A 22,944-nucleotide genomic window follows, 5' to 3' on the forward strand; every position below is an offset into this window, starting at 1 on the left:
AAACTTCCAGATCTACAATCTCAACTACTGGAGTAGTTCTCCTCCATTGGTACAGATGGCAGTTTATATAGTTTCCTGTGTAATTTTTGCTCACATTCTTCCTCAGGTTCTCCACCCAGCAATCAATAGTCCTTCTGCCAGGTCTTTTTATATTTTATGAGTTCAGAGAAGCCTAGACTATTTCTGTCCTCCAAACATGCCCCATATTTTTTGATAAGTTTTTGCTGAGTCTATGCCCTCCTACATCAGAAATGCCCTATCTCCTCTTGCACCAATTAAATTCTTATCCATCCTTTAAAATCCAAATCAAACATTAAGTCCACTGGGAACCTTTCCTTGACCTTCCTTTTCCCTGCAACTTCACTTACCACTTTGTTTAGTACTTTTTAAATGCATTCATCGTGTGGCATTATGAATTATAGTTATAGTTTTTAATTTATAGTTGTAGTTATGCCTTAACTCTAGTTCTGAAATTCATACATTAGAAGTACTCTCCACCCACCATATAGCCCAGGAACTCCATTTAAGGATGATACCCAGCCTAGCCATGTTTTATGCTTCTCCAGGTTATATTCCAGATGTCCTCTGCCATGTCCTACTCCTACCTCCAAAAAAACTTCCCTTTATGAATTGTCTTTCACCTTTAGAATACAAACTCCTTGAAGGAAATGATTGTGTTTCTTTCTACTCGTATTTATGAATATAAATAGAGTATATAAACTTGTACTGTGATTGGTACATAAGAAGTACTTAATAAATACTAGTTTGTTCCAGGACCACACCCATGATAAATATGGTACCCTTTCAGCATATTATAGTGTTCTGGACACAGTAAGCAATTAATAAATAGTTTAATGTATTAATACTGAGTTTTTGAATTATTAAAGAAAGCCACCCTGGTTCAGCTCAAAATTAAATATTACATTTGAAATAGGCTAGCTTTTTGTTAGAGGGCATCTAGGTGGTACAATGGATAGAGCTCCAGACCTGGAATCAGGAAGACCTGATTTCCAATCTAGCCTCAGACACTTAATAACTGTGTGATCCTGGCCAAGTTGCTTAACTCTGTCTCAGATTCCTCATCTATAAAATGAGCTGGAGAAGGAAATAGCAAACCACTCTAGTATTTTTTCCAAGAAAATGAGCTTTTTCTTAAAACTAAAAATGAGCTCATGAAGAGTTGGACATGACTGCCCCAGATAATCAATAATGGGCAAGTCACAACCTTTCAGCCTCAATGAAATGGGGATAATAATAGCACCTACACCAGGCCATTGTTGTGAGGATCAAATGAAAATAATAATTTTCTTAAGTCAAAGATCACTTCCATGCCACAATAAATCTTTCAAGTATGATTTCAGAAGCATTTGGATTTTTTTAAAGTAATCATTTTGTGTAAGATATACATTGTTTTCTATGTTATTTTGACAACCTTTAAAGTATTTTTCTGAAAAAGAGAGACAAGGAGGAACAAAGGCAAAAAGATAGGAAGGCAGGCAGGCAAGAAGGGAAGCAGGCAGGAGGGCAGGAAGAAAGGAAGAAAGAAGAGAAGGAAGAAAAGGAGGGAGGGAGGGAAGGAGGGAGAAAAGAAGGAAGAAAGGAAGGGAGGGAGAGAGGGAAAAGAAAGGAAGAAAGAAAAGAGGGAGAGAGGAAGGGAGGGAAAAAGGAAGAAAGGAAGAGAGAGAGAGAGAGAGAGAGAGAGAGAGAGAAAGAAAGAAAGAGAAAGAAAGAAAGAAAGAAAGAAAGAAAGAAAGAAAGAAAGAAAGAAAGAAAGAAGAAAGAAAGAAAGAAAGAAAGAGAAAGAAAGAGAGAAAGAAAGAAAGAAAGAAAAAAGAAAGAAAGAAAGAAAGAAAGAAAGAAAGAAAAAAGAAAGAAAGAAGAAAGAAAGAAAGAGAAAGAAAGAAAAGGGGGGGGGAGGGAGAGAGGGAGAGAGGGAGGGAGGAAGAAAGGAAGCTTTTGTACAGGAGTTCTTAACCATGTTCTGTACTATGTACCTTACTGGGCAGTCTACTAAAGCCTAGGATCCACTTCTGGAAATAATGTTTTTAAATGCATACAATAAAATGCACTGAATTACAAAGGAAACCTATTATATTGAAATGTAATCAAGAAGTTCACCAACTCCAGCTTAAGGACAATGCTCTAAAGGGAAGGATTGATAACACTTATTGAGATTTAAGTATAAGGTGTCTATTTCTTACTCTGGGAATCCCTGAGCTTTAGCTTTGCAGGCATTGCCCCATGCAGAGAGTTTAGGTTGGAAGGGAATAGTTGTAATCTCATTGCTACAACTCTGGCAGATGCAGGGTGAACAAAAGAAAACGAAGTCACCAGAGGAAGAAAGCCACGAGGCTTTCTTTAAGGAACACAGTTTTATTTTCAGTGATCAGAGATCACAGAGGTTTGTTGTTGTTGTTGTTGTTTGTGTGTTTTTTGGATGGAGAGCCCAGCAAAGGGAAAGACAAGGTCTCAAGCCTCCCCAGTTTATTTGGAAGGACATCAGCAGGGCAAAGCAGGCTTCGTTAGCTAATGCAGTTTTTACTTCTGCTTTTTCTGGGCAATTAAAAATGAAAGCACAGAATGTTTCCCTGTTGTTTTTCCTTCTATGTCACTATATATTTAAAAATTGTAATTAACTTTGATTCTAGTTGTACACCATGAGTCAATTATCTGCATCAGGCTTGCTGTTATTTTAATCAGAAGAGAGCACCCAATAAATAGAACACCATTTAAAGCTTCATTGCCTGATAAATTCCTGCTGAACCATTGTCAAAGACGATTTTTCTCTCTCCTCTCTTCCCTCCCATCACTGTTTCTCTCTTCTCTTCTTTCTCCCTTCCTTTTTAACTCCCTTTCCTCCTCTCTTTCCTCCTCCCCTCTTCTTCCTCCCCTCTTCTTCTTTTTTCTTCTCATCTTTCTTCTTCTCTTCCTTTCTCTTCTGTTCTTCTGATCTTTCTTCTTTTCTTCTCATCTTTCTTCTACTCTTCTTTTCTTTTCTCATCTTTCTTTTCTATTCTTCTTTTCTCTTATTTTCTTCTCATCTTTCTTCTCTTTTCTTTTCTTCTCATCTTTCTCTCCTCCTCCCCCTCTTTTCTCTCCTCCTCCTCTTCTTCTTCCCTCTTCTTCTTCTGTCTCTCCAAATAAAGACATTCTTATTTTTAAAACATGGAAGTACTGATATTTCATTAAAAATCAAGAACAAAATAGCTATTTTGCTCCCAAAATTAGTAATACTTAAACACTTGTGGAGGATTTTAATTTTCTAAACCACCCTTTCCCCCAAATGAAATGTGTATTGGTTTTGCAGCTCTGAAAGACATGCATTTACCTTTTAATTTAAATATGACCAATATTATTTATTGTGAATGTAATGATTGGGAAATGTCAGACTAGGTTGGCATGGGAGACTAGAAAGTGTTCAAATGATTTTTAAAGACAAAAGTAGAGATGTTTTCCTAGTATAACTTTTCAGAGATTTGTGGCTTTTTTATATTATTAGATAATTCTTCTCACCTGTAATTGAACTTACCTTTTTATTCTCTATTATCATTTCTTCTGTAGAAACTCATTTTTCAAAAGAATCCTTACACCTATTGACCATTTAGCCTCAGTGAAAGTGAATGGGCCTGTAAAAATAAATGAAGCAATTAAAGATAATATAGATGTGAGTAAATGCTAAAGAGAATTAATAAGAAATAAATTAAAAGATTGTTGCAGTTGAAAATAGATGGCCTAACTTTATAATAGTCCTAGTCAGTACAGTTTGTTATTTTCTCTAGCAGTGTTCCATGGGTGAGTCCTGAGTAAAAATGGATAAAATAAATTATGTGAAAAGCCAGAGTTGGAGCTTAGCTGAGCAAACATGGGCAGATCAAGGAAGTAAAGGATTTTAGAGTATTAAAAAAAAAAAGATATTATTGACTAATTATAGGAAGCTGAAGGATAGGGAAAGCAGAGAAGTGGAGAAGAGTTTGGAGTGATGATATGCCCATGGTTTGGCCAAACTGAGTAAAGCTGAATGCAGGTGGAGATCAAGGGGGTTATAAAAGGAATTTTAAGGTGAAAACACTAGTAAGGGAACTCAACCTCCATGTGGAAATCACTGAGGAGAAGGGCAATGAGGTGGAAAAATAAATAATTAGTTGGATACTGTAGTAAATAAGGAAGATAAGACTATGTCTTGGAGGTAAATAGATCTAAAAAAGCTGGTCTAAATGTAAGAAGTAGATGTCAGGAATGTTAACCTTGTTATTCTCTGCCTATACTAATTTATCATTTCTGATAAGGCTGGCAAAAATAATCCTAATGTATAAAGGGCTAAATGGACAATATTGATTGCAATCCCATCCCAAATATTATAGCATTCCTGAATGAAAATTTATGCACTAGCCTTTCTTTGTATCTCCAGCATTTATTTCAGGATCTGGCATATAGAGTAACCATTCAATAAATGTCTTTGACTGATAAGCAATAGCAAGACCAATTATCTCTGCTTGTAAAGGTTATCCCCAATTTGAAAAGAGATTGTATTCAAAAGTTTGTAAGAATACATTTTTTTGAAGTTAAAAATGGCAACATCTCAGGATAACTTATAACCTAGCTTGAAAAAAAAAAAAAACAGTACTACTAATTAGTGAAACTAAACTTGGACTTTGGGGAATGTAGTAACCAAAAGAATGCTTCTCATTTTCTAGATCTCACCAGTGTAATAACCCCTACTCCTATCCCCTGGGATAGTCCTGGCTGATGTTTCATTTATATGGGACATTCAAAGATTTAGTGTTCATAAGATGAGGAGTGCCTGTATTTATAATTATTTTTCCCCAAATGGTGCATATTTCCATTTTTTGTGATATGTAGCCACTTGGGTTTATTCTTTGTCATATTCAAACAACTCTGGTCCCATCAATTTTCCTAGTGTTTACCTACAAATTAAGTCTCCCTTGTAAATTTCATAAATGCCTTTTTTTTTATTCCCTCCTTTCAAATATTATTAATGAAGATGTTAAATCAGGCTGACATTATAACAATGCTTGAGGCAACTCTCCAGATATTTTCTCTCTATTCAATAGGGACACTGTGTCATATATTATTAACTCTTGTTGCAATTTGTGGCCCCTTTGAAAGTCTATGTGATGGCACTCATAACTATGCCAATATGAATTAGTTTCTTAAGTAAAATTTCATGAGCTGATGAATTAAATGTCATATCAAGATAAGACATCCATTACATTAAACTGATCTATTAGTCCCATGATTCTTTAAAAACAAAACAAATTAGTCCGCCATAGTTTAATTTTTCTTTTGTTCTGTTAGGATCATGTCCATAAGATGATAATAGGGTAATGAAAATAAAGAGCAAAATTTCTTAATGGATGATCATGGCCAATTAGGATATTATTGGGAGTAATGGGTCCTTGAAAATATGAGAATTATATAATAAGTACCCTAAGGATCAGGTAAGAAATTAAGAGTGTATATATTTGAAAGCTGAAGAAAGAAATTATTAAAATGCTTCAGAATATCTGTGATAACATTCCTTTGGGTTGTCCTTTCACCTCTGTCTTTTGCAATCCAATTAGTTGGTTATTGTCCTTTGTTCTCGAAGAGAACCAAAGTAACATCACTATATTAGAGTCCAATTGCAAGGTGACTGACTATGGCTGCTCAGACCAATGTAGCTCAGAATGCTTTGCCACAGTTTGGACACAAATAGTCCCTATCAACATTTGGGGTGTGCTAACTTTGCAAATCTTTGGGGTCTACATGATCTACCTAACTTTCATCTGTGGCTCCAAGAAGCTGTAGCAATCCAATCATACCCTTAGAAGACTTAGAGCAGAATTGCTGTGATCAGCCTTCTGGTGGGAGCTTTTCCAAGCTTAACCAGGCTGCTCTTCAAATAACAAACACAGTAAAACTGTAAGACCAAGGACTGTATTTTGCTTCCTTTTTAAGTCTCTAGCTTTAACACAATGCCTGACACATAGTAGGCACTTAATAACTGTTGACTAACCATACCCCTTATCCATCACTCAGTCTTTTTCACTTAATAGAAATGGCTAAATATTCTTTTCTGGCATAGTCTTGGAGAACTCAGGACCACTGCCACATGATAATGAGGCAACACAGAGGTCCACATTTCTAATGGCACTAATGTTAATAAAAAGGACTGCCATTTATGAAACTGTTTCTCTTTTTTTAATCAGATCTGTGATGTCATCATTGTAAGGGACTCCCAGATAAGGAAATTCCCTCCACCAATGCAGATTGGCATCTGCCCTGCAACTTATAGCCTTAGAGAGTTTCCTGGGACACTGAGAAGTTAAGTGACTTGCCCCATACCATAGCCAAAAAACCAGAGCAAGATTTGAATCCAAGTCTTCCTAATTTGTCTCATGAGACTAATTAGAAAATTTAAATAAGAAAACCTAAGTCTCGAGTTGTAAATATATTTTAAAATCAAAGTCATAAGGTTTACAGGGCAAGGAAAGGAAAAAGTAAATACTTAGAAGCACACACAAAGCAAACAATTATAACTTCCCACAAATTTGTTGTTTTTCAGTTGCATCCAACTATTCACAAACCCTTTTGGGGTTTTCTTGGCAAAGATACTAGAGTGGCTTGCCATTTCCTTCTCTAGTTCATTTGACAGATGAAGAAACTGAGAAACAGAGTTAAGTGACTTAACCAGAATCACATGAACTCAGATCTTCTTGACTCCAAAGCCAGCACTTTTATTCATTATGTCACTTAGCTGCCCTAAAGCCCTGGTTGTAAGTATAGGATTTAAAACTGGAAGAAAAATCAAAGGTCAACCAATCCAATCCTTTCATTATTTTTTTTCCACCCTGAATTTTATAGATAAGGAAACTGAGGCCTAGAGGGACTAAATGATTTATCCAAAATCATAATAATAAGTAGCTGAGCCAAGATTAAGCCTAAGACCTCTGGCTTGAATTCTTGAGTCCTTTCTGTTGCATGGTCTTGCCTTACCCCACAACTGCATTTGAAAGGTAAATTTAGGCTTGGCCATCACGAATCTTGTCTGTCTTTTAGAGCCAATCCAGTGGCTAATGAGCAATACTATTCAAAACAATTCAACACAGACTTATTAAAAGACTACTGTGTGCCAGTCAGTCAACTAAGTGCCAACTACATTCTAGCAATTTTGTGCTGAAAGATGCAAGAATGACAAAAGACAATCCTACTCTCAATGAGCTCATCAGTTAATTTGTGGGGGAAAAGGCCAATAACATGAAAACACTTAAATATAAATAAGATTATATACAAATAAGATTTTTATCTCCCAACATGAGTCATAAGGAAATAATGAAATGTTTTTTAAAAAACGAATGTGCATGTATAACCAATTTTTTTTTTTTGTAACTAGAGGAAATAAAAAAAAAATTTAATTATATGCAGGATAAATCAGAGATAAAAATCAGAGGTTTTTGGCTGTTTTCCCATCCTCATGGTCTTAATTTCCTTTTTCTCCTGCTGCTGTGATATAGCAGAAAGAGTACTGGGATTTGGATTCAAAGAACATGGGTTTCAATATTGTCTCTATTGCTGTCTCTTGTATGACCTCAAGCAAGTCATTTGCTGTGGGTCTCAGTTTCTCCATCTGTAAAATGAAATTGGACCAAGCTCCTAGTTCTAAATTACTGATTGTGTCAGCCTTAAAAGTTCTCTGTGTCATGCTTGGAAACAGGAATGATGAGGCCCTGCCATCTTCAAATAACCATAATGGCTTCTCTGTTCTCCATTGTGGTCAAAAGGGAAACACATGAAAATAACAGGTGAAGATGGAAAGTAATTCTCCTTTAATCTTTTTTTTCTTCTCTTATTGCAAAAGCTAACATTTCTAATACAAAAGTGAATAGTAATGATGATAGTGGGCAACCTTGTTTCACCCCTGATCTTATTGGGAATGGTTCCAGTTTGTCCCCATTACATTTGATATTTGCTGATAGTTTTCAACAAATGCTATTGATCATTTTAAGGAAAACTCCATTTATTTTCCTATACTCTCTAGTGTTGGAAAGTAATTCTCTTTCTGTCCCTTCTGTGGAGTAGGGACAGGAATAGAACCATTACGACAGTGCATTTGAGAAAAGTCCTTGCATGATTTTATGTTGGAGGGAGGAGGGAGTTTGCCCTATCACTCTGTTAATGAAGCCTGATTATTGCTAAAAATATATATCCTTTATCCATCACTCTAGTCTTTTCCATTTAGTAGGAATGGCTAGACAATATTCTTCTCTGGCACTCATTACAGCTGCATTCAATGTGAGAGATCAGTATCTGTGCTCTCCCTCATTCTGGATTTTATTTTCTTCCTCCCTAGAATGAGTCTGTGCTGGAGAATCACCATTGGCGATCTACAATCGGCATGCTTCGAGAATCAAGGCTCCTTGCACATTTGCCAAAGGAAATGACGTAAGTGCCACTGAAATGAAACATATTGAGGCAGACACATCAGAGATGAGCCACTCAACACTCCAAGGATGGCTCAAGAGCCCACTAGGCTCTGGGCAGCCTTCAAGGCAGTTGATTAGCCTTGTCTGAACCATAGCATCAATCTGGGGGTACAGTGGTATTAGACACAGCAGCCCAGAAACAAGGAAGTTTCTCTGGATAGCTATAAAAGGCCCATGACCTGCAGGCAGAAATAGCTTTTACTAAGTATGGCTCTCTTACTTTACCACCCTTCAGAACCACCAAAATCCTGTGCTTTAGGTTAGCAAAATGATTCTCCGTGTACCTCTTTTATAAAAATAAAGAGGCATTCTCAAGCTTCAGCCATTTAGTAGGTTTTAAGACTACCGACCAACAAATGGCTATAACCTTGAAATTTTAAGTATAGAAGAGGTTTGGGGCAGCTAGGTGAGTACAGTGGATAAAGTAATTCATAAATTCAAATCTGGCTTCAGACACTGTGTGGCTCTGGGTAAATCACTTAACCCTGTTTGCTTCAGTTTGCTCATCTGTCAAATAAGCTGGAACAGGAAATGACAAACCATTCCACTATCTTTGCCCAAATGGGGGTCACCAAGAGTCAGACATGCCTGAACAAAAGATGAGATTGTGCATTTTTGTTATGTTATCTTTGTAGGAGTCAAAATTCAAAATTCTTTGCTAAAGATTAAATGTTTTAAAGGGATCATACTGGCCCTAGTAAAAACTCTATATTTAAACTTTGCACATGGGACTTTTTAAAAAGAAAAGTAAATATAGTCAATAAGCATTTATTAAGTGCTTATTATGTGCCAGAGAAGGCAGCTAAATGGCTCAGTGAATAAAGCACTGGACCTGAAATCAAGAATCCTGTTACTAGCTGTGTGACTTTAGGCAAAGCCCTTAATCTCTGTTTGCCCTCATCTACTGGACAAGGAAATAAGCAAACCACTCTAGTATCTTTGCCAAGAAAATTTCATAGAGAGTATGGTCCACAGAATGATGAAGAGTCAGACATAGCTGAACAACAAATGCCAGGAACTGCACTAAGAAAGGCAAAAGACAGTTCCTGCCCTGAAAGAGCTTACGTCCTCATGAAGGAAACAACATATAAAAAGATGAAAAGTTGAGGGAATGGGGTGAGTAGGAGGGGAGAGTTTCCCAGTGTATGATTTTTAATACATTTGGTGAGGGAATGAGACCACAGACATAACTTCTGTCTGTGTATGGATCCAGTTAGATATACCTTCTTCCAAACACATTCTTAAACTCTGATCCTCCAATGTAGTGTCTAATAGTTGCTAGCCTTAAGGGAGATTGGTGGTAGATGATTAGTTCATAATCCATACCTATATATTACATTTAATTCAAAGAACATATCCTGACAAAATGACTATCTTAGCACACAGTGTTTTATTTTTTAGTGTTTTTTTTTTTTCAGGTCCTCTAGCATATAGTGCTGCTTAAATGGCACAGAATAGTAAATCAAGTTTTGGAGTTAAAGGGAAATCTAAGTTTAAATGTAACATCAAAAAATATTAACCCTGGTGAAATTATTTGACTTCTCAGATATTTTTCTTCTCATTACTATGTAATTTATTGGACTATGTAATGTATGGAATGAGGTGACTATGTATGGAATGAGTGATTAAATGGCCTCTAAACGTGCTAAAGGGCTGATCCTCTGATTCCACTTTTCCAAAGAGTATGGAGTATCTTGAACCATCAGTTCTGATTAACTTTTTTCACCCCTTGACCAAGAAATACCAGTGCAAAGAGCTGCATGAAAGTTTGTGGCTTCTACTTAATCAGTTCCAAGGACTAAAAGAAAAGCAATCGACAGAAACAAACCAAACCCCTAAAGAAAGGAAGAGAAAAGAGGAGACTCAAACCAAGGATCTCCCAGCTTTGTCCCATAATACATATAGTTGTGCTATACTTGTGCTATGTCTTTTTCTTTGGAGGAAATAATTTCCCAGTAAGCAGGTCACCATGGATTCAAAACAAAAACATGCTTATGGGCCTTTTTTGGCTGAAATGCTTTGAAAGACATCTGGTAGGATAATATATATAATTGAATGAGATCATGTATGTGAAAGCACATGATAAACTGTAAAGTGCTCGACAGATGTAAGCTATCATTATTACTATTATTGCTATTGCTTGCTTTTTGCTTGTGTTGCAAATCAAGAGTTGAAAAATGCTCCTTTGGATTCTTACTACCTGCCCTGACCAAAGCCTGATGACTCTTTTAAGCCTTCTGTTCTCTCCTTCTGGCATGTAACTGGATTTGATTTCTAGATTTGGGTTTCCTACACACATATACACATATGGATATTATGAACCACCTACTATCCCAATCCTATTTACCAGAGTTTCATTCATGCTATATAGACATCACTATTTGATACCTCATCAGATCAAGGGCAGTCCTGACCAGAGAGAAGAGACAGCTAGATAGTACAAATGGATAGACCACCAGACCTGGACTCAGGAAAATCTGAGTTCAAATCCCACACATATTAGCCATGTAATCCTGGAAAAGTCTGCTTTAATTTCATCATCTATAAAACTGGCACAATAATAGTACCCATCTCCTAGTGTGGCTGTGAGAATAAAATAAGATAGCACTCATCAAATGCTTTGCAAACTTTAAAACACTATATTGTTGATGTTGTTCAGTCATTCAGTTGTATCCGACTCTTCAGGACTATAATGCTGCCCATGAGGTTTTCTTAGCAAAGACACTGGAGTGGTTTGCCATTTCCTTCTCCAGAAAGATATATACATATGCAGATACATATATAGAGATAGATATAGAGAGATATATAGATTATATATGTGTGTATGTATGAATATATGGTATGTGTGTGTGTGTGTATATATATACATATATATATATATGCTAGGTATTATTACTAATAATAATGGGACAATAAGGAAAAAGGGTATTCCTCTTTTGGTTGTAATAAATAGAATGAGCTATCAAGGATGTAGTTTAGAACTGCTAGGTGATGAAAGAATCAATCCCATTTTCTAAAAGATTTGCTACTGTGTTTGTCTTTTATCTTCTCTCTGGTGGTTGCAGACAGGATATTGAACAACAGCTGGGTTCCCTCATCAAGGCCACGGACATCAACCGGCAGAATGAATTCCTGACCCACTTGAGAGATCAGCTCAACAATCAGAATTTGAGATTGGAAGATGCTGAGGACCGACATTTTATGCTTCAGGTAAATTTAAAAAAGAAGAAGAAGAGAAAAAAATGTAAAATGTTTATATTTGCTTGATAAAACAAACATTTAGGAACAGGGACCACAGATTGAGCTGATTAAAGACAGGGTATGTTGCATCCTATGGTCTAGAATTGTGACCTACTTTATTAAAAGATTTGACACACTTGGGAGAAAAATGTTTTTGAATGTCCCTATAAAGAATCTCTGTTTCATGTCTGTCAGTTGGCAGGATCTCATTTCCCTTGTTTGGAAACTGCTTCACTTGCCATTTCTTAATGAGCCAAGAGCACCGCACAAAATGCCCCCGATGGGCTGCCGCCAGCCTGACATGCGTCATACTTCACATGTGTTGGGGGTAGGTTATCACCATGGCACCTCAGCAGTTTGAAAAGGCTGCTATCTTAACACCAAACAAAGGGAGAAGAATAGCTTTCCTTTGCTTTAAGCCTTTTTGATAATCCCTCTTTTAAACGTATAGCAAATTTTTATGTTACACTCAGACACGGTGTGATTCCCTGAAAAGAGCTCTGGACTGGGAATCAGGAGATGGAGCAGTTCTAGTCCAGCTCAACTCCTAGTTTGTGTGAACGTGAAAATCACTTTGCTTATCTAGGTCTCAGTTCCCTCATCTACAAAATAAATGGTGAGATAATTACCAAGATCCTTGCCAACACTAATATTTGATGATTCCATTCTTTCTTTTTCTTTTTTTTCCCCCTCAGGCAATTAGGGTTAAGTGACTTGCCCAGGGTCAAACAGATAGGAGGTGTTAAGTGTCTGAGGTCAAATTTGAACTTAGGTCCTCCTCACATCAGGGCTGATGTATCCACTGTACCACTTAGTTGCCCCATGCCATAGGATTTTCAAAGAACCCCAGCATCTTCATTATTAACATCATTAACCATAAATTTCTAGAGGGAATATGGCTTATAGAAAAAGTACTGACTTTGTAGTCAAGAGACCTAGATGTGAATCCTATCTTTGGTCTTTTGTGTTCTCTGCAAATCATTTTTCCCCCTGAAAAGTTTCCCAGGGTTGCCATGAAATTCAAATGCAAATGATGTATTTCTATAAAGCACTTGGTAAAAGGCACTGAAAAATGTGAGCTATTATTGAACTTACTGGAAAAAGTCAAAAGAAAAAAGCAGATTTTTACTGTTTTCCAGGTCATAGAATACTAGATAACAGAAGATTTACTGTACTGTTATTTTAGCCCAGCTTGGAGTACATTATAAGAGAAGGGGGTGAGTTGGGAAGTTTACCAAATCACATAAGCATCTGTCATTCTCCTGATTCTCTCATGAAATAAAAGTTAATTACTGGAAATAAGGTAGGCATTTATGAAATAGCAAGGTAAAACTCTGAAAATCTGAGACTGAAAGCAGTAAGAAATTCATTTTAAATTTGGGATATGCAAACTTTTTAGTAATTTAACAAGTCTTGTCAAACCTTTTCAAACAATTTTTTAAATGTTTGTCTATAGAGTTATGGTTTTTTAAAAAAGCCATTTTAATAAAAACTATTGACAAGTTCTGTTTTGATTCAGAGTTTGGATTTAAGTACAAGACATTTTTAATGGATCTTTCCCCCCCACTTCAGACCATGTGCATGTATTATTTTACTATTTCCTGTAGCTTATTATGCAGTGATGAAAAGCCTTTTAATTAGCTACTGAGCTGGAACTGAATATGCATACCAAAGTTTCCCAAAGAGAAACTCTTCCTTTTTTACCTGAACTGCTGGGAGGCCTCTAGGTAGGAAAATTTCAGAACCTCTCTCTTAGCTGATAATTCTGTTTTGGGCTCTGTCGTGTTTTTTCTTCCCTGTTCTTAGGTGACAATATCAGAAACAAAACAAACCATGACATAACAGGTCATGAAGAACAGAAAGTCAGAAGATCCAGTCTAATATTGATGGCTACAGCAGCCAAGAATGAATAGAACCCTATATGTAATACAAATTCTAAAGTCACTTTCCCAAAACACACTTGTAGATCAGATCCCCAGAACTCGGTAGGCTTAATATTCCTCTGGTATATTCCTCTCAATATCATTCATTTAGTTATTATCTCAATATTAATTTGACCAGTTGTATTTTTCCTCAATTTCTCACCCATACTTACAGCCCTAATATCAATTATCTCATTTTTATAAAGAGATATTTACTAAGAATTTATATCAATAACAGAAATGGAAACACAACCTCCAACATCTCTTTGGTTTATGCATTGCTGGGCTGGGTCAAGAAAGAAAGAGTTGAATGGGCTTAAATGATGCAACTGGAAACACCTTCCATTACAGAGTAATTTGGGACAGTTGATGACTTTTAGGTCTTTTTCCTTCACTGGAGCCTTTTTTAACACACTCATTTCTGGATCTTTGTTATGAATTTCAAATTCAGTCAGTATCAGTCATATCTTTGTGACCCCATTTAGAGTTCTCTTGGCAAAGATACCAAATTGGTTTGCATTCCTTCTCCAGCTCATTTGACAAATGAAGAAATGGAGGTAAAGAGGATTAAGTGAGTTAAGTGCCCAGGGTCACACAGTTAGTGTGTGTCTGAGTTTTATTTGAACTGAAAGATGAGTTTTCTGGACTTTTACTCTATCCATTGCATTACCTAGCTACCCCATTTCTGGCCTATCAACAATTAAAAGGCATTTCATCTACATGCAGTAAACCAATAGGAAAAGAATCAAAGAATATCTGACAGTGCTCTGAAGTGGGACAGGAGGACCTTTCCATTACACATCAGAGGTACTGTGCAACTAAACTCAAAATGCTTCTTGAGATCTGTGGCAGTTTTCACAAATAGATTGTCAGACACCATTCCTCACTCTTTTCTAGCACATTGGTGATTACAAATATGGTTGTGTTTATAGCAAAACACATTCAAAATTGTTCAAAAATGATTCAAAAATTCAAAATTCATTCAAAAATATGGACAAGAAATAGTAGAAAGAGCCCAGAACCTGAGTCAAAGGACTTGAGTTTGAATCCCTGCTCTGCTGTTTATTCCCTGTGTGTCCCAGGGCAGTCAATCAATCAACACATTAAGCACTTAATATGTGCCAGACATTATTCTAAGTATTGGACATGTTACTCTGAGCCAAAGTTTCTTTATCCTTGAAATGAGAAAGTTGGACTAGTTGACTTGTATGGTCCTTTCCAACTCTAAATCTATGGTTTCTTTTTCTTTTTCCTCACTCAAATGCTTTGTGGGTGGGAGGAATTGGCTGGAAATGATTGGCTGGAGGAGACACTGAATCTGACAAACAACTGGGATGAAGCTTAAAATCTTCCAAAGGAGCCCTAGTATTTGAACTAATACATGAGCAACCTGGGAAGAATTCATGGTCTGGTAGATAAGAGCCTTAGAGCAAAAAAGGATTAGGTTTAGAACCCATTTCTTAAAGACACTGAAAGTCACCTTCTCTGTGTTCCAGATAGCTAGCTCTCATAAAACCTGATTATTGCTTGCTTGTTCTTCATTCTCTAAGACCACCAATGGCATCAGGAGGATGATGTTTTGATTTGCAAGTTTAAGTGAGGCAGGGTGGTGCATTCATCAACCTTACACTCTCCTTAGAGTCCAGTGGCAAGAAAATGGCCCTAAATGCAATAGGAAACCTCTGTCTTTTTAAGCTAAGGTCTTTCTGGGTTTCAGTTTAGTTGCAAACAGGTGTCAGCTTGCATTGTTAAAAATTTTCTCCCCAAAATCCACATACAAATTGTATCACAGATACCATTCCTATCAGCAAACTGAAGTATTTTTGCCAAAAGTAGAGCCAATATATGCTACTAGGGCTTCAGGCTAATCCGAAACAGTCTTTTAGAAACTCTTCTCCCCTTTGCCTCACATACCCAATTACACATGATGCCCCAGTCCTCCAGTTCTTTTTTACCCAAGTCTGACTTTTAGAAAAGTGTCCAATTCCAAAATCACCTCCCGTTCCTCCTATAATCCAAAGATGCTGACCTTTGTCTCCTGGTGGAGTCAATGTAATGTAAGAGGGGGAAAAAAAAGAGTAAATCTGAGGTCAGAGGACCTGTGTTCAATTTGGCAGTGGATAAGCCAATTATCACTCTTGATTTCAGTCCCCTCACCTGAAAAATGAGGGCATTTAAATACTAAAATATCTTTCAACTCTAAATCTGTAGTTCTGTGATTCCCTAGTGACTAGTGCCCTCCCTCACTTTGGACTTCATATAGTGGTGTTTTGCAATTCTCTAAAACTATGATTCTCTATTTTCGTATTCCCCTAGTGTATTGTCCATTCTGCAGGAATGCAAAATTGTATCTTACCCAATCAGTCAACAAGCATTCATTAAAGGCCTGCTGTGTGCCAAGTCCTGTACCTAGCATGGTGTTGTTTATGCATTTGGTAATGTTTATTGAATAAAATTCACACCACAGGTGGATGAGCTTAGTTTTCCCGATGGAAATAGTTTCGTTTGATCTTCAACAACCTTGTGAGGTAATAGCATTTTTGCAAATTAGAAAATTGAGGCTCAGAGAACTTTAATGACTTGCTGCAGTTGTCTGAACTTGGTCTTCCTCACACTAAATAGGACACTATTCACTGCTCCAACTATTGCCAGTTAGGATATTTGCATATTAAAGAGGACCGTGATAATTCAAATGAATCACTACAAGGTAGGATGATGGATAGAGAGATATTTTTGAATGGGTAGAAGGAGGATATCATCCATTACTCCTTACCAGTGATGGAAATCTTTTCCCCATCTTCTTGACTTGGGACAAATAAGAACAAATAGAATTGTTATCCCCACAACATACATATCCCTTGCCCACCCTTCTCTGTTTTTTCTCATTTATTTCCCTCCCAAAATGAACGAAAAAGAAAAACTTAGTAACAAATATAGGCAAGACAAATTCCCAATATTGTCAGTCGAGTAGGTAACATACTTCATCACAGATCCCCCAGAACAGAGATCGGTCATTGCATTGATCAGAGTTCTTGAGTCTCACAAAATTGTCTTTATGATCTTCTATTGTATAAATTGTTCTTGATTGTTCACTGTTTCAGTTGATAGAAATCTGTTGTTTCCTCTGTTGATTTCACCATTTTTAAGGAGCAATAATCTCATTACATTTTTATGCCATAATTTGTTTAGCAATTTTTTTTTTTTTTTGCGACCCTACTTCCCCGATCTCGGTAAAAATTAGAGACACTCCATCTTGCCTATTGGAAACCCGCTTATACTGAAGAATGTTTGTGGAACTATTGTCCTGGAAGCTCCAAATGCCTCTGAAAACAGTTGGCATTCTGGCATCCCTGAGGTCAGCCTGCTTTTGCTGTTGACCAAGTCTGAGCGCAACCACCAACCTGGCAAACGCTAAGTGGGCTCTCCTTCAGCCCAGCAAATGAAAACCCGGGCTGGGTCTTCAGGCTGACTTTCACACACACACACACAAGCGGGCAGCACAAATCCAAACAAACATAATTAAAGTGATATGTAAGGTCAATCAATGTGACCACTGGGGAAGTGAAGCCCAAGCCTTCTCGAACTGGCTTGGCTCCCGCCCACTGCCTCCTCGGGCTTGGCCGGCGGCCTCCAGGCCCTGGCCCGGTCTAGAGCCGGGCTGCGGCAGCTTCCTCCCAGAGCTGCTCTATCCAGGCGGCGGGGGCTTCTGAAGCTCTGCTCCACGGGAGCGTTGTGAAGGAATACTCGGTGCAAGGGCTGAACCCGGCCTGTCAGGAGGGGTGGCTTTTAAAAATGGGGGCTGCTGTCTGATGAGGCAGAAAGACGGCCCCAAGTCCGGCCTCTGACCCATGATCCGTGTGCTGCTGACGGATTGCCCGCTAACGATCTCTGCCTCTGCTCCCTCCCTCCCCACTCTTCATTTTTCAGATCGCGCTGAAGTGTGCTGACATTTGCAATCCTTGTAGGATCTGGGAGCTGAGCAAACAGTGGAGTGAAAGGGTCTGTGAGGAGTTCTATAGGCAAGGTGAGTCGTCTCCTTTCACCTTCCCCGGTCTAGGATTTCCAAGTGAGAGGGTGTCATCTCCCAGGGATACCAGTTTCTGCAATCCAGTTTCCTCCCTCTGAAATCTCTTACAAACTATCTTGATAAAGAAAAAAAAAAGTGAAATAAAGATCGAACTAAAAGAAAAAAATCACAAATAAATGAGTGCAATGAGTGAATGAAAAGGAAGGAAAAAAGAGTGAGAGGGAGGGAAGGAAATAGAGGAGAAGAGGAAGAAAATGAGGAAGGGGGAAGAAAAGGAAAAGAAAGGCAGAGCAAGACAGAGAAGGGGGGGGTGGAGAGAAAGAGAGAGACATAGACAAGAGACACAGAAAAAATATACAGCAACAGAGAGATGGGGGGAAGAGAGAGGAGAGAGATGGAAAGAAAAAGAGGTGGAAAGAGAGAGACAGAGAGAGACAGAGAAAGGAGGAGGAAGAAATAACTATTTTTTTGAATAGGAAGGATAAAGAGAGGGGGCAATAGGATGGATTGGAAAGCAAGCAAAGTATTCTATTGGCTCCTCTGATGGTGTACTGAGGAGTAAATATCAGGCACACTTTTGCTTATATTACTCCCACTTTCATTTTAATGAGCTGTGCTAAACCTAAAAAGACATTTAAATACTTGGGTTGGAGGTGGGGTAAGAGGCAGAGGAGAGAGAAAGATGACAATATTATCTTCACTAAATGAAAGAGTAATAAAACAGGAAGAATATGGCAAAAGCAGCCAAACATCTATCTTGTTCCTCTTTTAAGGAATGAAAGCTGTCTGCCAAAAAAAAGTTAGGTTAAACAACTCAAATATGGCCTCAACAATAAGGTAGAAAAGCACTGATTTATTTAAAAAAAAAAAAAATCAAATGACTCCACACATTAGGGAAGAAGCTTAAAAGAATCTAATAAAAAGACATGAGAATAGTTGTGATGAGCACACTGGCCATGAAGTTCAGAAACCTGAGTTTGGGGCCCAGCTCTGCCATTATTAATTAATTAGCTGTGTGAATTTGGACAAGTCATTAAGTTCTCTCTATTTCCTCATCTGTAAAATGCTGGGATTAGACTAGGCTCTTTGAGGAGTATAAGTACAGCTAGAAGTACCTTAAAAGTGTCATTTAATCCATCATTTATTATTTCTCATTCAGAGATGGAAAATTTGGGCCTTTCAAGGTCAGATGACTTGTCCAAAGGTAGTAATTATCAGAGGCTAGCTTTGAACCCAGGTTCTCTAACTCTAAAATTACTCCCCTGCCATCCTGCCCCATCACTAGCTCTCCAGGAGGACAGTAAAGGAGGCACTTGAAATGAGATGTGATAATCCTTTAAACTTTTACAAAAATTTAGAGTTTGCTTCAGCATTTGTTGTGATCATTCTGAATAGTGGTTCTGTCACAGCCCTACTCTTGTTAACTGCGACAGTATCAGGTTTTATGTGAGTGGGACTCAGGTCCTAATTCAAGAATGAACTTGAAAGGATTATTGTCATCATAACATCCTATTGTGGTTTTGTTGGGACGTCAAATAACAGCAGTAATCCTTTTGGAGAGTTCCTTGAAAGTTGTCTAAGTAATGTCTTCAGTCATTACAAATGAGATTACAAAGAAACATTTATTCGGTTCACTTAGGACCAACAGACCCTTTTTTTTTCCTTTCCTTTTTTTGGGGGGAGGAGGGGAGCAACTTTTTCCTTCAGAACCTATGAGTAATCATCTAGTTCTGACAGCACAAAGTGGAACAAATTTCCCTTGGATTGAGTGAGTTGATAAGAATACAAAATCAGTTCTAATTGCATGATAATTTATAATCTCTCCACATTGGGAGCAGAACAAGAGCAAATATGCTAGAGCCACAGCAAGAATTTAAGTTACTTCTTTAATACTTTATTGATCTTGTTGACATTAGTACACTAGCTGGGGATGGGGGATGAGGAAATAGCTGACCCTGATAAGTAGCTCTCTGCTTTGCTTTTCACGTTATGACAGCTGCTCTTCATAGATAGTCCTCACTAACTTTGATAGGCCAGATAAGAGCACTTAGGAAAAACCATGCATAGATATTTCATTGTTGTGTATATTTTCAAGAATATTAATAAAAAATGGAGTATACATTATGATCCAGTGCCACTCAAGACCTCCTTTCTATTCTTTGAATGAGACACTCCACATATTTTATATATGTGGGTGTGTATTGATTTGATTTGAAGAACCCTGTCAAGTTCATTTAAAATTTTTTCTTCAGAGATCTTGCATTCAAATGCTGCTCCTAATGTATCCTATCTAACTTCTCTGGGCCTCTGTTTCCTTATCTATAAAACAGAAGGTCTGGATTATATGGTCCTTGATTCTGACTGAATCCATGATGCCATCAACCATTCGTGGTGGGTCCCCTTCTTTATATTTTCATCATAAGTATTGCGAGGCAATATGACCAAGGTCCCAGAAAATTATGCTTCTTGACTTCAGGTTTGCAATAAAACTAATTTGATCAATTTCTATATTCTAAGGACAAACCTTTGAGTCACTCTTGCATTCAACTGAAACTTCCTTTAGACTACACTCACAAAAAAAGTCTTGAAGTGTATAAACCATAAAACTGTAAAAAAAAAAACAGCTTACTGAGAGAAGTTATAGAATACACTATGATGAAATAACAGGACAAAGAAAAAGTAGAATTCATTTTAGTATTTAATCACAAACTTTGTTATCCATCCCATCAGCAAGTTCAATGTGGCTTACAGCAAAATCAACATTAAAATTAAAAATTAAAATTGAATGCAAATTTAGAATGCATTAACAGAAATTCAGTAACCAGAACTTGAGAGGTAATGGTTTCCATTATGCTCTGCACCAGTGAGACCATACCCAGAGTTCTCCATTCAGTCTTGACTTCCACATTTTAAAAGCAACATAAACCAAAGGTGCTAAAGTTGTAATTACAGGAACCTGGGAAGGAAATGACTGTTCTCAGTTTAGATTTCATGATATAGAGGAGAGAAAATTCAAATATATAGTCTGACAGACACTCTAGATTTTGGGAGAGCATTTGTCAGAGTTCGAAAAGACGTATGGAAAATAAAAGGACAGCTAATGATGAATGCAAAAGCATGGCCCAATCCTACAAGTATAGTGTTAGCAATACTAATTCTCAAGATGAACTAGGTTTGGAAAGGAATGCAAGGGAACAAAAATGATAGGTTTTTTTTTTTTATTATTATTTTGCTTTCAGCAAAAAGAGAATCAAAGAAGTTATCTGAGTGGTACTTGGGGTAGATAGTATAATGATCACAGATGATAGAAAGAAAGAAAACTATTGAAGTCTATTTTATTATTTCAGTTTTCTCCGCCAAAGAGAATTATTTTTTGACTAGACAGGATAGAATAAAAATATTAGGGAACTGAAGTATAAATAAAGATACAATGAGAAAACAAGTAGTTGCCATCAATTATTTCAAATGTTAAGACTAGGATATTGAGGAAACAGAAAGATGTGATTATGTAAAGCTAATATTATTAATCTTTGAAAGTGTGTAGAAAACAAGAGAAATAATATAATCCTAGAGAAGAGGAAATGTTTTCCCAATATTCAAAAAGGAGGTAAAGTCTTCAAACTATAGGTCAATAAACTTTCCTGAGAAAACAAACTTTCCTGGAAAAACTCTAGAAAGTTATTAAAATGTTATTAAAAGTTTGTGAACATAAAAAAAAGAAATTAGTGATCATAAGGAACCAGCATATACACATTAATAGCCGGCCATGCCAAACTAATCTCACTTCCTTCTTTAAAAAGATTTATTTGTAATAATACAAGTAATCTCTCCATCTAAATGAAGACCAACTAGCTAACCTCAGAAACTCCTGATAGGGAAGTTGAATCATACTGTCAAAAGTATGTCCAGCAATAACAGCCTATAAAGCCTTTTTCCAACCAACAAGAAGTTTAAATATCAATTAACCTCCAATTCCCTTATGGTCTTCCTTTACTAACAAGAATCAATACCAATTCCGGGGTCCAAGTTTCTAGCTCCTTTTCCCCAAAGCCTAGTCCTGAAGATCCAGATTAAAGACCATAGATAAACCCACCAGACTTAACTGGTTTGGGAAGAGAGAGTAATTTCACTTTATCTGGGGCCTACTAGGAGGTACCCAATTTCATCCTGGGCTCCAGTGGATCAGGCCTCTTTTCATCATCTTCCTGGACTGTCCTTCATATTTTAATCGCCCTCAATAAAATTGATTTGCTTCACGGTCCTGTTTTGAATTCCACATTTCCCTGTACATGTTCCCAAACTGTCATAATTCTATGTTGTGAAATGCTGGACTGGTAGATAAGGGGAATGCTGTACACATGATTTATATAGGTTTTAGCAACATGCTTTAGGATAGGTCTCATATTCTTCTTATAGAATATATTATGGCAGGTTATTTGTTATCATGCTTGGGAGGAATAGATAATAGAAGTGATTGAATATCTGGATCCAAATATCAGTATTTAATCACCTAATGTCACTTCAGCAAGAGTTCTCTTGAAGAACTTGAAATACCTTGTAGGTTTTTTTTTCCAACATTTTTAAAGTACCCGGTGTCTTTTTAAATATATTTATTAATAACTTGGATAGAAGACAGATGAAATGATCGTCAAATTTGCAAATAACAAAAAAAAACTTGAAGAGATAATATGTTGGATGATAGAGTCAGGATTCAAAAATATCTTTACAGACTAGATGTTCTCTATCACTAGAACTAGTCAAGCAGAGCATGAATGATCACTTGCTGAAGATGTTGTACAGCATTAAGAATTAGACTAGGTAATCTTTGAGGCCATTTCCAACCTTTGGCATCTATGATAAATTATATGTATTTACTGTAGAAAGGGTTGTTATGATTTGGAGAGGATGAGGAAAGTGTCATAGGGAAAATAGAACTAAAGTTCAACTTTTGAGTGATAAATGGTTTTAGAAGAATGGAGAAAAGATAACATGAATAGAAATGAACAAGATGTTTTCAGAAGACAGGGTAAAACAGTACTGCTATAGTTTTCATATAGGTTAATAAGAGAAAATTAGATTAGAAAGTTAAATTTAACCCAGATTTTGAAGGCCCTTAAATATCAAACCAAGGAATTTAGAAAATAAGCTTTTATAAGTGATTTTGAGTCATTGAAGGGCTTTATGTAGACAATGGTGCTTTGAGAAGATTAATTTGGATAGAATGGATATGGTCTAGTGGAAAGGGTAGAACATTCAAGAAAAACTGAAATCT

General features: G+C 36.9%; 1 protein-coding gene across 2 annotated transcripts in view; it reads left to right on the forward strand.

The window, feature by feature from the left end:
* PDE7B (phosphodiesterase 7B) overlaps window positions 1-22,944 on the forward strand; it is a 443,919-nt gene that overhangs the window by 406,674 nt on the left and 14,301 nt on the right. For both annotated transcript variants that reach the window (XM_051997817.1, XM_051997816.1), the window contains 3 exons: window positions 8,351-8,442; window positions 11,549-11,693; window positions 17,573-17,669. In XM_051997817.1, coding sequence (XP_051853777.1) covers window positions 8,351-8,442; window positions 11,549-11,693; window positions 17,573-17,669 — 334 coding nt within the window. The remainder of the gene's footprint in view (window positions 1-8,350; window positions 8,443-11,548; window positions 11,694-17,572; window positions 17,670-22,944) is intronic.

This window comes from Antechinus flavipes, chromosome 4 (assembly GCF_016432865.1).
Source record: "Antechinus flavipes isolate AdamAnt ecotype Samford, QLD, Australia chromosome 4, AdamAnt_v2, whole genome shotgun sequence".
NCBI classification, from domain to species: Eukaryota; Metazoa; Chordata; class Mammalia; order Dasyuromorphia; family Dasyuridae; genus Antechinus; species Antechinus flavipes.